Consider the following 19,179-nt stretch of genomic DNA (forward strand, 5'->3'; position numbering starts at 1 on the left):
ATTGGATAAAAGATAAATTTCAACAGATTGTAGTATCTGAGTAATGCAGTTCAGCTAATGGTGCACGTTCTGTGGAGTCTGGCTTGTGGTGGTACTGTGCCATGCACATATCATAGTAGCTGCTACATGAGGGGTGGTTGTGCGGTGTGGTAGCAGAGTGCAATGGAGTTAAGTCTTCATTTTCTTTTAATTCTTCAATTGACTAATTGATTGGGGTGGGGGTGGGGGAGGGGGATGTATAATCCAGTTTTGTGATTTCTTTTCATATGTGATAGTATAATTCTCTGTATAAAATTTTAAAGAATTCATCTGTTTTATTAGTTGAAGGATACCTTCCTTAAATTATAGTGTTTAATAGATAAACTTATATTACTACTTAGGGAACAGTGACTCACACAATAATTATTAACCATATGGAAATTAAGTTGTATTTTATGAAATCTTGAAACTTTGAAATTGGTTTTAGGTGTATAAAAAGGATAGTTGTACATTTTGAAATCTCTTTAAACATTGAGACATTGATCTCATGAAAAGACAAACCCTTTGGAAGGTCAGTCATACTCTGAGGTGAGTTTAGTGCAAGAAGTAAAAAGAGGGAGTTACCTCCCTTTACCCTTAACCTCTTTTCTGATAAAGTGCCTTCCTAATTCTTTTCATTTTATGAAATTAACTAGGGAAGAGTATTAAGTGAAACTATCCCCCCTCCCTTTTTTGGTTGAAAAACAATGAGGAATGGAGTATATATGAAGTCTAAAATTGATGAGAAAACATTGGAGACGAGGTGTTTGGTTGGTGCGGGGGATGCAGCAGGGGAATGCAACTCACCAGTAGTTACCAGGCCACTTGGGGAAAGAAGATAACCTGTGTTTTGTCTCATTACTAGCATCGTATTACTTTTCTACTGTTTATTATGGTAAGATCCACAGCTTTTCAGCTCCAGTTACGTTAAATAGGCTCTTATGAACTGATCTAGAAATCTAGTTACTCTTACAATGCAGTTTCTGTAGGTGTAGTAAACCTCTGAAATACAGCTAACAGGCAAATAAGAGGCTGTCAATGGTCGGTTATCTAAAAGAAGTTAGGATCTTTATTCAGGAATGTGAAGGTGTAAAGGAATTAGGGTTAAAATCAGGAGATAGATTAACTCTGCAGAAAAAGAAAATGAAGGCTGTCAAAGGCAAAGTTTGTATCCAAGGTTCTGATGGTGTAATCATCTTCAGTCACTTAAAATCATCTGATTCTCCGTTTGTTTTTGTTTAGTTGCTAAGTCATGTCCAACTCTTCTGTGACCCCATAGACTTACAAGATGACCCCCTGGGTCAGCAAGATCCAAGAAGGGAATGGCAACCCACTCCAGTGAGAATTCCATGGATAGAGGAGCTTAGCAATTTACAGTCCATAGGATCGCAAAGAGTCAGACACGACTGAGTGTCTAATGCTTTCACTTACTTTCTCCAGGGGATCTTCCTCACCCACAGATTGAGCTATATCTCCTGCATTGTCAGGTGGATTCTTTACCACTGAGCCACCAGGAAAGCCCAATTCTTCTTTAGCTTACTGTTATAAGTTACTATCACTGGACATATTACATATTAATACATATTTTCTTATATAATGAGGTTTAAGTTAGTAATGAAAATGGGTCTTTAATTTATGTGATAATGTATTTATGATTTAGCTCTTCACCATTGGAGGATAATTAAAGGTTGGCTACGTAAGAGAGGAATGAGTGAGAAAATATGAAATTCCTGATGGAATGTGGAGCATGGCAGACGCTCATTGTTACTTAGTTCTCTTTCTGGTTCTTGTCATCATACTGTCACTGTACTGTCCCTCTGGTGGTAAAGTCTTGTTTTCACTTTGTTTCTTATCATATATATTTGGTGATAACAAATTCATAAGGTATACTCAATTTCACAACATCAAGCCGTTTTTTATGATTAAAACTTTAAAATCATTATTTTAGGAAATGGAATGCAGTATGGAAGGTTTTTTTTCTTAGGAGTTTTTAAAATGTGGATTAGAGATTTCATGTCCAACTGGAAAACTTTTCTTCACCCAGGAAAGCTGTTTGCTTGTTAAACATGGCTACAAAGGATGAGCAGATTTTCTATGTGCAATGGTACAATTGCAGAATGAAAACTATCAGTTCAGTTCAGTTCGGTTGCTCAGTCCTATATGACTCTTTGCGACTCCATGGACCGTAGCATGCCAGGCTTCCCTGTCCATCACCAGCTCCTGGACCTTGCTCAAACTCACATCCATCAAGTTGGTGATGCCATCCAACCATCTCATCCCCTGTCTTCCCCTTCTCCTCCTACCTTCAATCTTTCCCAGTGTCAGGGTCTTTTCCAATGAGTCAGTTCTTTGTATCAGATAGCCAAATTATTGGAGTTTCAGCCTCAGCATCAGTCCTTCCAATGAATATTCAGGACTGATTTCCTTCAGGATAGACTGGTTGGATCTCCTTGAAGTCCAAGGGACTCTTGAGAGTCTTCTTCAACACCATAGTTTAAAAGCGTCAATTCTTTGGCACTCAGCTTTCTTTATGGTCCAACTCTCACATCCATACGTGACTACTCAAAAAGCCATAGCTTTGATTAGACAAACCTTAGTTGGCAAAGTAATGTCTCTGCTTTTTAGTATGCTGTCTAGGTTGGTCATAGCTTTTCTTCCAAGGAGCAAATGTCTTAATTTCATGGCTGCAGTCACCATCTGCAGTGATTTTGGAACCCAAGAAAATAAAGTCTGTCACTGTTTTCACTGTTTCCCCATCTATTGACCATGAAGTAATTGGACCAGATGCCATGATGTTAGTTTTTTAAATGTTGAGTTTTCAGCCAACTTTTTCACTCTTCTCTTTCACTTTCATCAAGAGACTCTTTAATTCTTCTTTGGTTTCTGCCATTAGGGTCCTGTCATCTGCGTATTGAGGTTATTGATATTTCTCTCGACAATCTTGATTCCAGCTTGTGCTTCATCCAGCCAGGTATTTCGCATGATGTACTCTGCATGTAAGTTAAATAAGCAGGGTGACAATATACAGCCTTGATGTACTCCTTTCCCGATTTGGAACCAGTCTGGTGTTCCATGTCCAGTTCTAACTGTTGCTTCCTGATCTGCATACAGATTTCTCAAGAGACAGGTCAGATGGTCTGGTATTCCCATCTCTAAGAATTTTCCACAGTTTGTTGTGATCCACACAGTCAAAGGCTTTAAGCAGAAGTAGATGTTTTTCTGGAATTCTGTTGCTATTTCTATGATCCAACAGATGTTGGCAATTTGATCTCTGGTTCCTTTGCCTTTTCTAAATCCATGTTGAACATCTAGAAGTTCATGGTTCACGTACTGTTGAAGCCTGGCTTGGAGAATTTTGACCATTACTTTGCTAGCATGTGAGATGAGTGCAATTGTGCAGTAGTTTGAACATTCTTTGGCATTGCCTTTCTTTAGGGTTGGAATGAAAACTGACCTTCTCCAGTCCTGTGGCTGAAAACTATATGTAATACAAATATTATTACTGTTTCAATTTATAACTGTTTTTATACTTTTTCATTTAGCATGCTAAAAAGTTCAGTTTTGTTTCTTTAATCTTGTTTTGTATATCATTTTAAGTACATTCCCAGTACCTAACTACAGGTTCCTATTGGGCAGACATTTGGTCTTTGATATTAAAGCCTGTAGAGTAGAATGCTGGATATGCACTGGGTGCTTTATTATTTGCTGTGAGAAAGATCATAGTCTTCACTTATCATTTTAGTTTGGTACAGCAAGCCAACAAGTCCTAATAATGTTGATGTTTAATTGGTGATGTCTAAAAAATATTTTTTGGCATCTCATAAATAAAATTAGGTTCTAGGAAAAGTTTAATGTCTAAAACCACTTATTCATTTTGTTCGACTTCAGGAATCACTTGAGGTGCTGCCTGCTTGGATACGTGTTAAAATTAGCTTTTAAACAAAGTGACTGAAAGTGGTAAAGCCTCCTTATCTGTAGTTTGAACTTCAGCCAGCCTTACCTGTCCCAGACACTCTTGACCTTGGAATTCCTTAAAGAAGTTTCTAGTATATGTGCCACGGAGAGGAACCAAAGATGTCATGAGGTTAGATAAATTCCTGGGTCAGAAGAAAGGCAGTAGCTATAGAGATCAAATCCCATGGATCCCAAAGTCCAGAAGTGGAAGGAAATAAAAAAGAAAAAGGATATTAGAGTGAAGTAGGAAGAAAACAGTGACAATTTAAGAATTGTGCTCAAGGTGGAGAAAAGAGGACTTTTTGTTGATGTGAGGATTACTCATGACTGTGATAAGAGGAAAGCCGACAGACTTGTTAGATCTTTATAACCATCTGGAGGTACTCAGTGCACAGGTGAGTAGTTCTACATGATCTCTGAGAACAGCTCTGTCTTTTAAATAGGGGGATGTTGAAGACTTAGTGACTTGAACTCAAGCCTTCTGGGAACAATGACCTGGAAGAGTATGTGAAGTTCTACTCCCTTCTGTCATTAGTCAGGTGTTTATTGAGCTTCTTGGTGTAGATGCCACTGAGCTGTGCAATTATCTATGCATAGTATCTAAATCAATTAGGTATAGATGAATAAATGAATGATGCCATCTATGCACTTATTTATTTACAAATTTATTGAGCACTTATTGTGTACTGGACATAATATTCTAGATATTAAGAATACAGTGGTGAACTGTAAAGAATCGTCTCTGCTCTCATGGAGCATAAATATTAGTGAGAGAGACATAACAACAAACATACAAATATGTAAGTATAAACTGGGTTAATTACGTGAAGATAGATAGCATGTGCTTTATTTACATAAAGTAAGAATGAAATTAGATAAAATATGTAAAATACTTAGCAAAGGGCCTGGTTCATACCAAGTGATCAGTAAACCGTACCTGCTATTACTGTTACTATTATTAAATCGCACCATTACTGTTACTACTGCTTCTCTTCTTCCTCCTCATCAAGGCAGAAGAACAACAGCCAGATTGTCTGTAACAAGTGAGCCAAATGAACTTGATGGACAGGCTAAAGCCTGCACAAACTTGCTTGCCTCTAGTGACTTTAGACTATTTCATTGCAAGTTGTCTTCAGCGCGATGGTAGGAGTCTTTCAGTTTGTCCCAGTGATATGAAAAAGTAGAACCTTTGATAACAGAGTTGTATGTAATTTTGGAAAACCAGCTTTGCATTTCAAAAAGAGACAGCATTGTAAGGGTAAATTCACTATGAAAAGTCATAATACTATAGAATATAGCATTTTTGGAGAATATCGAGCATTTATAATAAAATAAAGACTTTATAATAAAGACTTGAAAACGTTAACATACCATCTTAAAAACAGGACTTTTTAAATTTCACAAATAATTTGCCAGGTAAATTGAGTGCAAGCAAGAGAAACCATTTGGGATAAACACATGTAGGTGTCTATGGTTCACTCTGTTATTAACATGGAAGTACAGTAAAACCCTGTTATAGCACAAAAACTGGAGTGTAAAAGCTTCCATCATATTATTGAAGGATAGTGAAATAACGCCTCGTAGCTACTTGAAAGTTCCAAGTGTTTAGAAGCCAATCACCAATTTTGTTCTATCACAGGTGAAGCTATTGTGAGCTATATTTGAATGCTAATGACATGTTGAAGAATTTTGATAGTGACAGTGAAGATTTTTTTGGACAGGGAAAAGTATTTGGGAAAATCATACTTTGATTTTTCAATTTACTTGACAATTTTGTAGAAAAGTACAGTACATTATGGCTAAACTTTTTTGACTGTGACCCACAAGAAGAGATACATTTTACTTTGTGACCGTTACTTAGCATACAAATAGAATAAACCAAAGTTTTATGAAACAATTTGCATTCTGGCATTTTCTGTAATATTCTATTTCAGTTTTTAAGAAAATGCTGTGTGTAATTCTTTAATTTTATGATCTACTGGGGAGGGGTCACAACTTTCAGCTTGAAAAACATTGCATCAAATGGCTGTATGTTAAGTGGAACTTCAGAAAGGAATTTCAGGTTATTCCAGGAGAACAAGATCAGCAGTTTTTCTAGTACTATATCCTGCACTGTTAATAACAGATGATGAATAGGTACCAAACCCACATCATTTGGCTGCCTTGGGTGGTGTTTTAAAAAAGACAGATGTATATTTGTTTTCATATGCATAACTCTGACTGGAAGGATGCATATGAAATTAATAGTAACATGAGTTGCTTGAGGGACAGAGAACTGAGTATCTGAGAGCAGCGGTGGGGATAAGATACTTCAAGTATACATTTCCTTTCATTTTTCATTCTTTTAAAATTTGAATCGTGAATATTTTAAAAGTTAAATTTAAAATGATATTAATAAATTCTGCTTCTATAATAGCAGAGAAAAAGGGAGAGAGAGAGACTCTGATGTAGATCAGGGTTCGGTAGAAAAAACTGCTGTGACAGATTAGCAGTGTCTGGCATGGGAGTGGCAAGGTTATAGCCTGTATGCTCTGTTTGCTTCCCTTGAGCTAGACCAGAATGATGTTGACAGTACTATGTAAGAACATTTAATGACTCGTTGAAAACTATCAATTTCTGTCCCATCCTATGCACGTTATAGGGCAATGTATACTTTGTTTTAGAAATTTTTTTTCCAATAGAAGATGGTTAATTTAAACATTTTTGTTTTTAAATTTTAACTTAAATGATTTCAAACTTTCAGAAAAGTTGTACAAGTATGAAAATTACAAATATTACTTGAACCCAGAGTCACATTTTGTTAACATTTTACCCCATTTACTTTATTGTTTTATCTATCTGATTTATTTTTGTCCAAACCATTTGAGAGAAACAAAAATACCATACCCTTTTATTCCTAACTACTTAAGAGTGTATTTTCTAAGGTTAGAGATATTCCTATACTTAATTATAGTATGGTTATCAGATCTAGTATATTTAATATTGATACTATACTTTTACCTAAACTACCGTACCGCCTGTTTTCTGTTTTTGTCAGTTGACCAAGGAATGTCCTCTATAGAATTTTCCCCTTCTGTAACACAGGATCCAGACTGGGTTAGGTATTGCATTTAGTTGTGTCTCTTTAACCTCCTGTGATCAGAAATGTTTCCAAAGCCTTTCTTTCTTTCTTTTTTTTTTTACAACTCTGAGATTTCTGAAGAATACAGCTCCCCACCCCATACCCTTTTAAAGAAAATAGAACATTGATTACTCTGGTGTTCCTTCGTGATTAGATTCAGATTATGCATTCTCAGCCAGAACTGATATGTCTTACCAAGGATCACATCTGGAGGCATGGGAAGGCCATCTGTCCCTCTTTAGTGATATTAGAGTACCTGGTTAAGGTGTTGTCTAGTTTCTACTGTTTTATAAATACAGTAGAATTCCCCTGCAGCCAATAAGCAATCCATGAGAAGACATTTTAAAGCCATGCACGATTTCCTGCTCCTTACCAAAGTACCTACCTAGATTTAGCACCCACTGTTTATAAATGGATTCATTCTTTACTGTGTAGGCTGCAAAGTGCTAAGTTTCCCAGTTCTACCACTGTCTCCACATTTACCAGGTGGTATTCAGCATTCTGCTGTGAATGAGTCTTCCTTTCTTCCCTTTTATTTGTTGTTATGAACTCCTAAATTCTCTTTTTCCCCCAATGATACATAATTCATTTTGTGAAGTAGAGGATTTGATTTTGGAGTCAGTGGATAACTTTAGGAGGTCAGTAATCACCTTGAGACTGTTAGCCAAATTCTGTGTTGTTTCTGCAGAGTGTCCATAACTTTCATCAGAACCTCAGTGTTGAATTCCTCTAGGTTGAAGGATTGAAATGTTAAGCTATCTGTGACTCTTATCTATTTGCATAGTCTTTCCTGCTTTCTACCCCAAATGATAAGTAACTGAAACATTCGAATCACAGTATATGTCCCTCTCCACTGTTTAAAAATGAATCTTAGTTTGAATGTAGTTGATTTACAATGTTGTGTTAGTTTCTGCTATACAGCAAAGTGGATACATTCACTTTTTTGTCTATTGTTTTTAAACTGCAACTGATTTCAATTCCTTTAATTTTTTGCCAAAATATTTAATAAGTGTTAATATCATCAATGCCTCTGTAGCAGCAGTGTATGGTGTATAGAGCCAGTCTTGTGAAGTAATGAATTACCTTGATTTAATTTGAAATTTTAAATCCGATGTTTTTTACACTGTAGTTTTATTAGCTCTATGGGAGTGAGCTACATGATGTTGTGCACTGAAAATTACCCAAATGTTCTGGCCTTCTCTTTCCTGGATGAGCTTCAGAAGGAGTTCATTACTACTTATAACATGATGAAGACAAATACTGCTGTCAGACCGTACTGTTTCATTGAATTTGGTAAGGGCCTGATTTTTTTTTCCTCCCTTTTCATGTCTCTATTCAGTCATAAATGACTTTTCATCTAATACTAAGGGACAGAGAGAAAACTCAAAAAATTCTACTAACTTTCTTTTGACAGAATAGTTCGACAGTCTATAAATTATGGCAACTTCTTCACTTGGATGCCTATTAGAAAAGGTTCTGTTTCAACTCTCTAGAGGATCGTGATTATTGGCTCAAAGAATTAATCCCAGAGGATAATTTCTCAGTGAGAAATTTATAAGCTAGAGATTCAGAGCTTTGTGTTTATGTGATAGTATTTTTAGGCTGCTTAATATAGAACAGAAGTTGACAAATGTTTATTGGAAAGGACCAGATAGTACAATTTTAGGCTTTAAGGATTATTTTCTCAGTCTCAGTCCTTGCTATTATGGCTTGAAAACAGCCATAGGCAATGCATAAATGAATGAGTATAGTTATATTCCAGTAACATTTTGTTCACAAATAGAATCAACAGGCTAGATTTGGCCTGTGGACATTAGTTTGCTTGACTCCTGATGCAGAAGGGGGAAAAAGGGTAAATTCAAGGTGCAAATAGTGGAAATAAAATTGGGAGAAATTTAGGAAATGTCTTTTATTGATTTCATTAAATTTGTTCTTTAAAGCATATGTTCTAATGGTATAAGCAATAAATAAGAAAACAGGTTTATATGAACATGCAATTTACAGTGTATGTTTTAATGTAATTACAACTGGTAATACTTACAGATAATATTTTATGAGATCTGAATCCCTGTACAAATTAAAGCTTTGGTTTAAATTTAAAGGGAGCTGTTTTCATTTTTTTTTTTAAAGAGGTTCAGAGTAATTCCTTGAAGTGGATATAATTGTAGAAGTATTCTCACAACCATGTGATATTAAATCCTTAGTTTAGTTATAATTACTAGTTTCTAGAGTATAATTTCTAGTGAGAAAAACTGATGATACCATGATATATTAAACACAAATAATATTAGTGCATTCCATGACAGGTTGAACATTTAGGATAACAAACTGTTTATCACCAAATTTACTGTCTGTAAACATCACACTTTCAAATGATTTAATTAACAAATGACTGCAAGGAAATTTATTTTTTATTTTACATAGATAACTTCATTCAGAGGACCAAGCAGCGATATAATAATCCCAGATCTCTTTCAACAAAGATAAATCTGTCTGACATGCAGATGGAAATCAAGCTGAGGCCCCCTTATCAAATTTCCATGGGTGAGCTGGGGTCAGCCAATGGAGTCACATCTGCATTTTCTGTTGACTATAAAGGTGCTGGTAAGATTTCTTCTGGTGAGTTCTGGATCTCAATTACTTCATTAAAAAAGTATTTTCTAAGAACTGAGGGGCTTTTAAAAAATGAATTAATTTATTCTAAAATTTTAAAGCAAGTACATGAATGTAGAAGCTCAAAGTAATTAATCATTTCTCCCAATGATTTATATAGTTATCTCTCAGATATGTGACTGATCAGAAAAATACTTTTAAACAGCAATCTCAAAGGAACTCTTTGCTAGAGAAACATTTAAGGTTTCCTTGTACACATTTTTCTTGAAAAGAATAATAGTTTATTTGCAGTGTATACCTATAGGCATGTAAAGTGCTTTGCATTCTGTAAAAATGACTACATTTGAGGTCAAGGTTTTTGGCTGTCACGGAAAATATGATCATCTGCTCAGATGTCCCTCTCAAACAAGGAGTGTCATTCTTAACAGCTGTGACATGTTGAAAATTTCTGCTTAAAAGTAAAACCCTTGTTCTTTTATAAGGTAGTATATGCCACTGTTGAATTGCTTATTTTAAAAATTCTTTCTTGTATTTTTGAGCTAAAATCTGTTCCCTGTAATGCCTACATTTGTCTAAGTTCTGTGACCTCTCCCTCCCTGGCTTCAGCTGTACCACAGCTTTGAAATCAGCAGCTTTGTGTCCTTTTTATCCTATTAGTCTGATTGACTTCATGTAAAATATCCCCAATTTCCTTACCCTTTTTGTCTATTGTATTTTGAAACCCTCCTCATCCTGGAAGCTTCCTCTTTCTATGCTTATGTTTGTTAGTATTCTTCAGATGTGACATTCAAGGTTGAACACAACCTTTCATGTTTGGTTTGATTAATATAAATTATGGGAGACAGAGGAAGCAGATTTCACTAAAATAATCCAGCTAGCCAGAAAACAAGTAAACAAACAAATAATAGTAACAAACCTTGGGGGAGAAGAGGTGGATCAGTACCCAGAGTTGTTAAAATATAGTTTCTAAAATGCCTAGTTTCCAATAAAAACAATTACAAGACATTCAAAAGAAAAGGAAATTATAATTCATCCACTGGGGATGGGGTATGGTAGGGAAGGCAGGCAATAGAAACTGCCTGTGAGAATGATCTGATGTCAGATTTAACAAATACTTCAAAGTAGCCATTATAATTTTCTTCAAAGAACTAAAGGAAGCCATGATTAAAGAATATGATGGTGATGTCACATCAAATAGACAGTTTTAATAAAAGAAAGAAAATTTAAAGTAAAGGAACCAAATGGAAATTCTGGAATTGACAAATACAGCTAAAATTTAAAAACTTGCTAGTTGGGCTCAATAGTAGATTTGAACAGGCAGAAAAAAGATTAATAGAGATTATGTAGTCCAAAGAACAGAGAGAAAAATGAAGAAAAATGAATAGAACTTCAGAAAAATATGGGGCCCTATTAAGCACACTAACATATGCATGATGGGAGAGCCAGAAGGAAAGGAGAGAGGGGAGCAGAAGAAGCATTGAAGAAATAAAAGCTAAAAAGTTTCCACTTATTCGGATATGTTAATCTGCTCCTCCAGGAAGCTCAAGGGATTCCAAATAGGATACATGCAAGAGATTCACAAATAGATGAATCATTAAAAATGCTGAAAGACAAGGAAAAATCTTTAAAACAGAAAGAGAAAAACAACTTGTCATTTGCAAGGTTAACCACAACAAAATTAACAACTGCCTTCTCAACAGAAACAGTGGGGACAAAAAGTGATAGGACAATATGCTCAAAAAACTCAAAGGGAAACAAAAACTCAACCAAGAATCCTATATATAGTAAGCCTGTCTTTCAAAAATGAAGGTGAAATAAAGATATTTGCAAATAAGCAGAAAATGAGAGAATTTGTTTCTGGTGGACTCACCATAAAGAAATACTGATGCAGGTTCTTCATATTTGAAAGCAAGACCCAGACAATAGTTTGAATCCATACTGAAAGAATAAAAAGCAAAGAGCAATCATAAAGGTAGTTAGACAATAAAATGTATTTTCTTCTTTTCTAAGTCAGTTAAAAGCAATATTATAAAGCTATATATATATAATCTCAATAGATGCAGAAAAAGCTTTTGACAAAGTTCAACAAACATTTGTGATGAAAGCTCTCCAGAAAGTAGGCTTAGAGGGAACCTGCCTCAACGTAATAAAGCCATATATGACAAACCTCTTCTGTTGTTGGAAGAGGTTGTTTGCTATGACCAGTGCGTTCTCTTGGCAAAACTCTATTAGCTTTTGCCCTGCTTCATTCTGTACTCCAAGGACAAATTTGCCTGTTACTCCAGGTGTTTCTTGACTTCCTACTTTTGCATTCCAGTCCCCTATAATGAAAAGGACATCTTTTTTGGGTGTTAGTTCTAGAAGGTCGTGTAGGTCTTCATAGAACCGTTCAACTTCAGCTTCTTCAGCATTACTGATTAGGGCATAGACTTGGGTTACCATGATATTGAATGGTTTGCCTTGGAAACGAACAGAGATCATTCTGTTGTTTTTGAGATTGCATCCAAATACTGTATTTCCGACTCTTTTGTTGACTATGATGGCTACTCCATTTCTTCTAAGGGATTCTTGCCCACAGTAATAGATAAAATGTTTATCTGAGTTAAATTCACCCATTCCAGTCCATTTTAGTTCACTGATTCCTAAAATGTTGACATTTACTCTTGCCATCTCCTGTTTGACCACTTCCAATTTGCCTTGGTTCATGGAACTAACATTCCAGGATCCTATGCAATATTGCTCCTTACAGCATCAGTCTTTGCTTCTATCACCAGTCACATCCACAACTGGGTGTTGTTTTAGCTTTGGCTCCATCTCTTCATTCATTCATGCAAAGATGGGTACAATAAAGGACAGATGGTATGGACCTAACAGAAGCAGAAGATATTAGGAAGAGGTGGCAAGAATACACAGAAGAACTGTACAAAAAAGATCTTCATGACCCAGATAATCATGGTGGTTTGATCACTCACCTAGAGCCAGGCATCCTGGAATGCAAAGTCAAGTGGGCCTTAGGAAGCATCACTACGAACAAAGCTAGCAGAGGTGATGGAACTCCAGTCGAACTATTTCAAATCCTAAAAGGTGATGCTGTGAAAGTGCTGCACTCAATATGCCAGCAAATTTGGGAAACTCAGCAGTGGCCACAGGACTGGAAAACGTCAGTTTTCATTCTAATCCCAAAGAAAGGCAATACCAAAGAATGCTCAAACTACTGCCCAGTTGCACTCATCTCACACGCTAGTAAAGTAATGCTCAACATTCTCCAAGCCAGGCATCAGCAATACGTGAACCATGAACTTCCAGATGTTCAAGCTGGTTTTAGAAAAGGTAGAGATCAAATTGCCCACATTCTCTGGATCATCGAAAAAGCAAGAGAGTTCCAGAAAAACATATATTTCTGCTTCATTGACTATGCCAAAGCCTTTGACTGCGTGGATCACAACAAACTCTGGACAGTTCTCAAAGAGATGGGAATACCAGACCACCTGACCTGCCTCCTGAGAAATCTGTATGCAGGTCAAGAAGCAACAGTTAGAACTGGACATGGAACAATAGACTGGTTTCAAATAGGGAAAGGAATCTGTCAAGTCACCCTGCTTATTTAACTTATATACAGAGTACATCATGAGAAACACTGGGCTAGAGGCAGCACAAGCTGGAATCAAGATTGCCAGGAGAAATATCGATAACCTCAAATATGAAGATGACATCACCCTTATGGCAGAAAGTTAAGAGGAACTAAAAAGCCTCTTGATGAAAGTGAAAGAGGAGAGTAAAAACGCTGGCTTAAAACTCAGCATTCCGAAAACTAAGATCATGGCATCTGGTCCCATCACTTCATGGCAAATAGATGGAGAAACAGTGGAAACAGTGACAGACTATTTTTTTAGGCTCCAAAATCATTGCAGATTGTGATTGCAGCCATGAAATTAAAAGATACTTACTCCTTGGGAGAAAAGTTATGAGCAACCTAGACAGCATATTGAAAAGCAGAGACATTACTTTATCAACAAAGGTCCATCCAGTCAAGGCTATGGTTTTTCCAGTAGTCATGTATGGATGTGAGAGTTGGACTATAAAGAAAGCTGAGCACCAAAGAGTTGATGCTTTTGAACTGTGGTGTTAGAGAAGACTCCTGAGAGTCCCTTGGACTACAAGGAGATCCAACCAGTCCATCCTAAAGGAAATCAGTCCTGAATAATTATTGGAAGGACTGGAGCTGAAGCTGAAACTCCAATACTTTGGCCACCTGATGCGAAGAACTGACTCATTTGAAAAGACCCTGACACTGGGAAAGATATGAAGGTGGGAGGAGAAGGGGACGACAGAGGATGAGATGGTTGGATGGCATCACCGACTTAATGGACATGAGTTTGAGTAAACTTCTAGAGTTATTGATGGACAGGGAGCCCTGAAGTGCTGTGGTCCATAGAGTCGCAAAGAGTCAGACCCAAGTGAGCAACTGAACTGATGACAAACGTACAGCTAGCATCATACTCAATAGTGAAAGGCTGAAAGCATTTCCTCTCAGATCAAGAACAAGACAGCAAGCGTCTTTTAAAATTTTGGCTGTAGTCACCATCTGCATTGATTTTGGAGCCCAAGAAAATGAAAAATGACACTGTTTCCACATTTTCCCCATCTATTTGCCATGAAGTGATAGGATTGGATGACATGATCTTAGTTTTTTAAATGTTGAGTTTTAAGCCAGCTTTTTCACTCTCCTCTTTCACTTTCATCAAGAGGCTCTTTAGTTCCTCTTTGCTTTCTGCCATTAAAGTGATATCATCTGCATATCTGAGGTTATTGATATTTCTCCCAGGAATTTTGATTCCAGCTTGTGATTCATCCAGCCCGGCATTTTGCATGATGTACTCTGCATATAAGTTAAATAAGCAGGGTGACAATATACAGCCTTGACGTACTCCTTTCCCAATTTACAAACAGTCTCTTGTCCTATATCTGTTTCTAAATGTTGCTCTTGTCCTGCATACAGCTTTCTCAGGAGGCAGGTAATGGGGTCTGGTATTCCCATTCTCATTAAGAATATTCCACAGTTTATTGTGATCCTTGCAGTCAAAGCCTTTAGCATAGTCAATGAGGTAGATGTTTTTTGGAATTCCCTTACTTTTTCTATGATCTAGTGGATATTGGCAATTTGATTTCTAGTTCCTCTGTCTTTTCTAAATCCAGTTGGTACATCTGGAAGTTCTCCATTCATGTAATGCTGGTGCCTAGCTTGAAGGATTTTGAGCATAATCTTGCTGGCCTGTGAAAGAAGTGCAATTGTATGGTAATTTGAACATCTTTGGCATTGCCTTTCTTTGGGATTGGAATGAAAACTGACCTTTTCCAGTCCTGTGGCCACTGCTGAGTTTTCCAAATGTGGAAAATCCTGAAAATGCTACCAGAAAACTACTAGAGCTCATCAATGCATTTGGTAAAGTTGCAGGATACAAAATTAATAAACAGAAATATCTTGCTTTCCTATACACTAACAACGGAGAAGGCAATGGCACCCCACTCCAGTACTCTTGCCTGGAGAATCTCATGGGCGGAGGAGCCTGGTGGGCTGCAGTCCATGGGGTCATTGAGAGTCGAACACGACTGAGTGATTTCACTTTCACTTTTCACTTTCATGCATTGGAGAAGGAAGTGGCAACCCACTCCAGTGTTCTTGCCTGGAGAATCCCAGGGACGGGGGATCCTGGTGGGCTGCTGTCTGTGGGGTCGCACAGAGTCGGACACGACTGAAGCGACTTAGTAGTAGTAGTATACGCTAACAATAAAAGATCAGAAAAAGAGATTAAGGAAATAATCCTATTTACCATTGCATCAAAAAGAATAAAATATCTAGGAATAAACTGATCTAAGAAAGTAAAAGACCTGTACTCGGAAAACTGTAAGATACTGATGAAAGAAATCCAAGATAACAAAAGTAGATGGGAAGATATACTGTGTTCTTGGATTGGAAGAATCACTATTGTCAAAATGACTATACTACCCAAAAGCAATCTGTAGATTTAATGCAATCCCTATTCAAGGGCACTTTTCAAAGAATTAAAAAAATTTTCAATTTGTATGGAAACAAAAAAGACTCTGAATAGCAAAAGCAATCTTGAGAAAGAAGAATGGAGCTGGAGGAGTCAGGCTCCCTGACTTCCGACTATACTACAAATTTGCAGTAATCAAAACAATATGGTACTGGCACAAAAACAGAAATATAGATCAGCGTAACAGGATAGAAAGGCCAGAGGTAAATCCATGCACCTGTGGCCACCTGTGGCCCATCCAAGAACACAGTATATATTTCCACTTATTTTTGTTATCTTGGATTTCTTTCATCAGTATCTTACAGTTTTCCAAGTACAGGTCTTTTACTTTCTTAGATCAATTTATTCCTAGGTATTTTATTCTTTTTGATGTAATGGTAGATGGGATTATTTCCTTAATCTCTCTTTCTGATCTTCCATTGTTAGTGTATAGGAAAGCAAGATATTTCTATTTATGAAAAAGGAGGCAAGAATATACAGTGGAAAAAAGACAGTCTCTTCAGTAAACCGTGCTGGTAAAACTGAACAACTGCATGTAAAAGAATGAAATTAAAACATGCCCTAACACTGCACACACACACACACACCCCTCAAAAATGGATTAAAGACCTAAATGCTAGATACCATAAAACTCTTGGAGGAAAATGTAGACAGAACATTCTGTGACATAAATCACAGCAAGACATTTTTTGATCTACTGCCTAGAGTGATGGAAAAAAAGACAAAAATAAACAAATGGGACCAGTTAAATTTAAAAGCTTTACCCAGCAAAGGAAACCATAAAACAAAAAGACAACCATTACATGGGAGAAAATATTTGCCAACGAAGCAACAGCAGGGATTAATCTCCAAAATATACAAACACCTCATGCAGATCAATATAGAAAGAAAATAAACAACCCAATCAAAAACAGTGTGGAAGACCTAAATAGAGATTTCTTCAAAGAAGACATATAGATGGCCAACAGACACATAAAAAGATGCTCAACATTATTACTAGAGAAATACAAATCAAAACTACAATGAGGTATCACCTCACACCAGCATGGCCATCATCAGAAATTCTACAAACAATAAATGCTGAAAAGGGAACCTTCCTACACTGTTGATGGGAGTGTAAATTGGTACAGCCACTATGGAGAATAGTATGGAGGTTTCTTAAAAGACTAAAAATAGAGCTATCATATGACCCAGCAATCCCATTCCTGGGCATATATCTGGAGAAAACCATATTTCTCAAGGATGTATGTACTCCAGTGTTCATTGCAGCACAGTGTCAATGCAAATGTCCATTGACAAAGGAATGGATAAAGAATAGTTTCTTTATTCTTGCTACTGTACATATACACAGTAGAATATTACTTGGTCATAAAAAGGAATGAAATAATGTCGTTTGCAGAAATGTGGATGGACCTAGAGATTATCATAACAGGTGAAGTATGTCAGAAAAAGATATTGTATAATATCATGGCTTTCCTGGTGGTTCGGATGGTAAAGAATCTGCCTGCAATGCAGGAGACCTGGGTTTGATCCCTAGGTCAGGAATATCTCCTGGAGAAGGAAATGGCAACTCCAGTATTCTTGTCTGGAGAATTCCATGGACGGAGGAGCAGTACCTAACACTTTATATGTGGATTTAGAAAAATGGTAGAGATGAACCTATTTGCAAAACAGAAATAAAGACACTGACATAGAGAAGAAATGTATGGCCACCAAAGGATGGGAGAGAGAGAGTGGGAAGAATTGGGTGATTGGGACTGACATATGTACACTACTGTGTATAAAATCTGGAGTAGGAAATGGCAGCCCACTCTAGTATTCTTGCCGGGATAATCCCGTGGACAGAAGAGCCTGGCAGGCTACATACAGTCCATGGGATTTCAAGGATTGGACACGACTTAGCCACTAAACCACCACTATCTATAAAATAGTTAATGAGCACGAGGAATTCTCCTCAGTGCTCGGTGGTGACTTAAATGGGAAGGAAATCTATAACAGAGTGGATATATGTATATGTATGGCTGATTAACTTTGCTGTACAATGAGAAACTAACACAACATTGTAAAGCAGCTATTTGTTGTTGTTGTTCAGTCGCTAAGCTGGGTCAAACTCTTTGCGACCCCATGGCCTTGCATCACCCCAGGCCTCCCTGTCCCTCACTATCTTCTAGAGTTTGCCCAGGTTCATATCCTTCAAATCGGTAATGTTGCCCAATCATCTTATTGTCTGCCACCCTGTTCTCCTTTTGCCTTCAATCTTTCCCAGCATCAGGGTCTTTTCCAATGAGTTGGCTGTTCGCATCACGTGGCCAAAGTATTGGAGCTTCAGCTTCAGTGTCAGTCTTTCCAATGATTCAGTTCAGTCACGCAGTCGTGTCCAACTCCTTGCAACCCCATGAATCGCAGCACGCCAGGCCACCCTGTCTATCACCAACTCCCGGAGTTCACTCAGACTCATGTCCATCGAGTCAGTGATGCCATCCAGCCATCTCATCCTCTGTCTTCCCCTTCTCCTCTTGCCCCCAATCCCTCCCAGCATCAGAGTCTTTTCCAGTGAGTCAACTCTTCACATGAGGTGGCCAAAGTACTGGAGTTTCAGCTTTAGTATCCTTCCAAAGAAATCCCAGGGCTGATCTTCTTCAGAATGGATTGGTTAGATCTCCTTGCAGTCCAAGGGACTCGCAAGAGTCTTCTCCAACACCACAGTTCAGAAGCATCAATTCTTCGGCGCTCAGCCTTCTTCACAGTCCAACTCTCACATCCATACATGCTGCTGCTAAGTCACTTCAGTCGTGTCCGACTCTGTGCAACCCCCTAGATGGCAGCCCACCAGGCTCCCTCATCCCTGGGATTCTCCAGGCAAGAGCACTGGAGTGGGTTGCCACTTCCTTTTCCAGTGCACGAAAGTGAAAAGTGAAAGTGAACTCGCTCAGTCGTGTCAGACTCTTAGCGACCCCACGGACTGCAGCCCACCAGGCTCCTCCATCAATGGGGTTTTCCAGGCAAGAGCACTGGAGTGGGGTGCTATTACCTTCATCCATACATGACCACAGGAAAAAGCATAGCCTTGACTAGACAGACCTTAGTCGGCAAAGTAATATCTCTGCTTTTGAATATGCTATCTAGGTTGGTCATAACTTTTCTTCTAAGGAGTAAGCGTCTTTTAATTTCATGGCTGCAGTCACCATCTGCAGTGATTTTGGAGCCCCCCAAAATAGTCTGACACTGTTTCCACTGTTTCCCCATCTATTTCCCATGAAGTGATGGGACCAGATGCCATGATCTTCATTTTCTGGATGTTGAGCCTTAAGCCAACTTTTTCACTCTCCTCTTTCACTTTCATCAAGAGGCTTTTTAGTTGCTCTTAACTTTCTGCCATAAAGGTGGTGTCATCTGCATATCTGAGCTTATTGATAT

The 19,179-nt window shown here is 37.6% G+C and overlaps 1 protein-coding gene across 2 annotated transcripts in view; it reads left to right on the forward strand.

Moving 5' to 3' along the window:
* The window catches only part of SEC22A (SEC22 homolog A, vesicle trafficking protein), an 86,907-nt gene that overhangs the window by 21,660 nt on the left and 46,068 nt on the right, over positions 1 to 19,179 (forward strand). For both annotated transcript variants that reach the window (XM_069555863.1, XM_069555855.1), the window contains 2 exons: positions 8,223 to 8,386; positions 9,518 to 9,712. In XM_069555863.1, the coding sequence (XP_069411964.1) occupies positions 8,223 to 8,386; positions 9,518 to 9,712 (359 nt within the window). The remainder of the gene's footprint in view (positions 1 to 8,222; positions 8,387 to 9,517; positions 9,713 to 19,179) is intronic.

Source organism: Ovis canadensis, chromosome 1, assembly GCF_042477335.2.
Source record: "Ovis canadensis isolate MfBH-ARS-UI-01 breed Bighorn chromosome 1, ARS-UI_OviCan_v2, whole genome shotgun sequence".
Taxonomy (NCBI): Eukaryota; Metazoa; Chordata; class Mammalia; order Artiodactyla; family Bovidae; genus Ovis; species Ovis canadensis.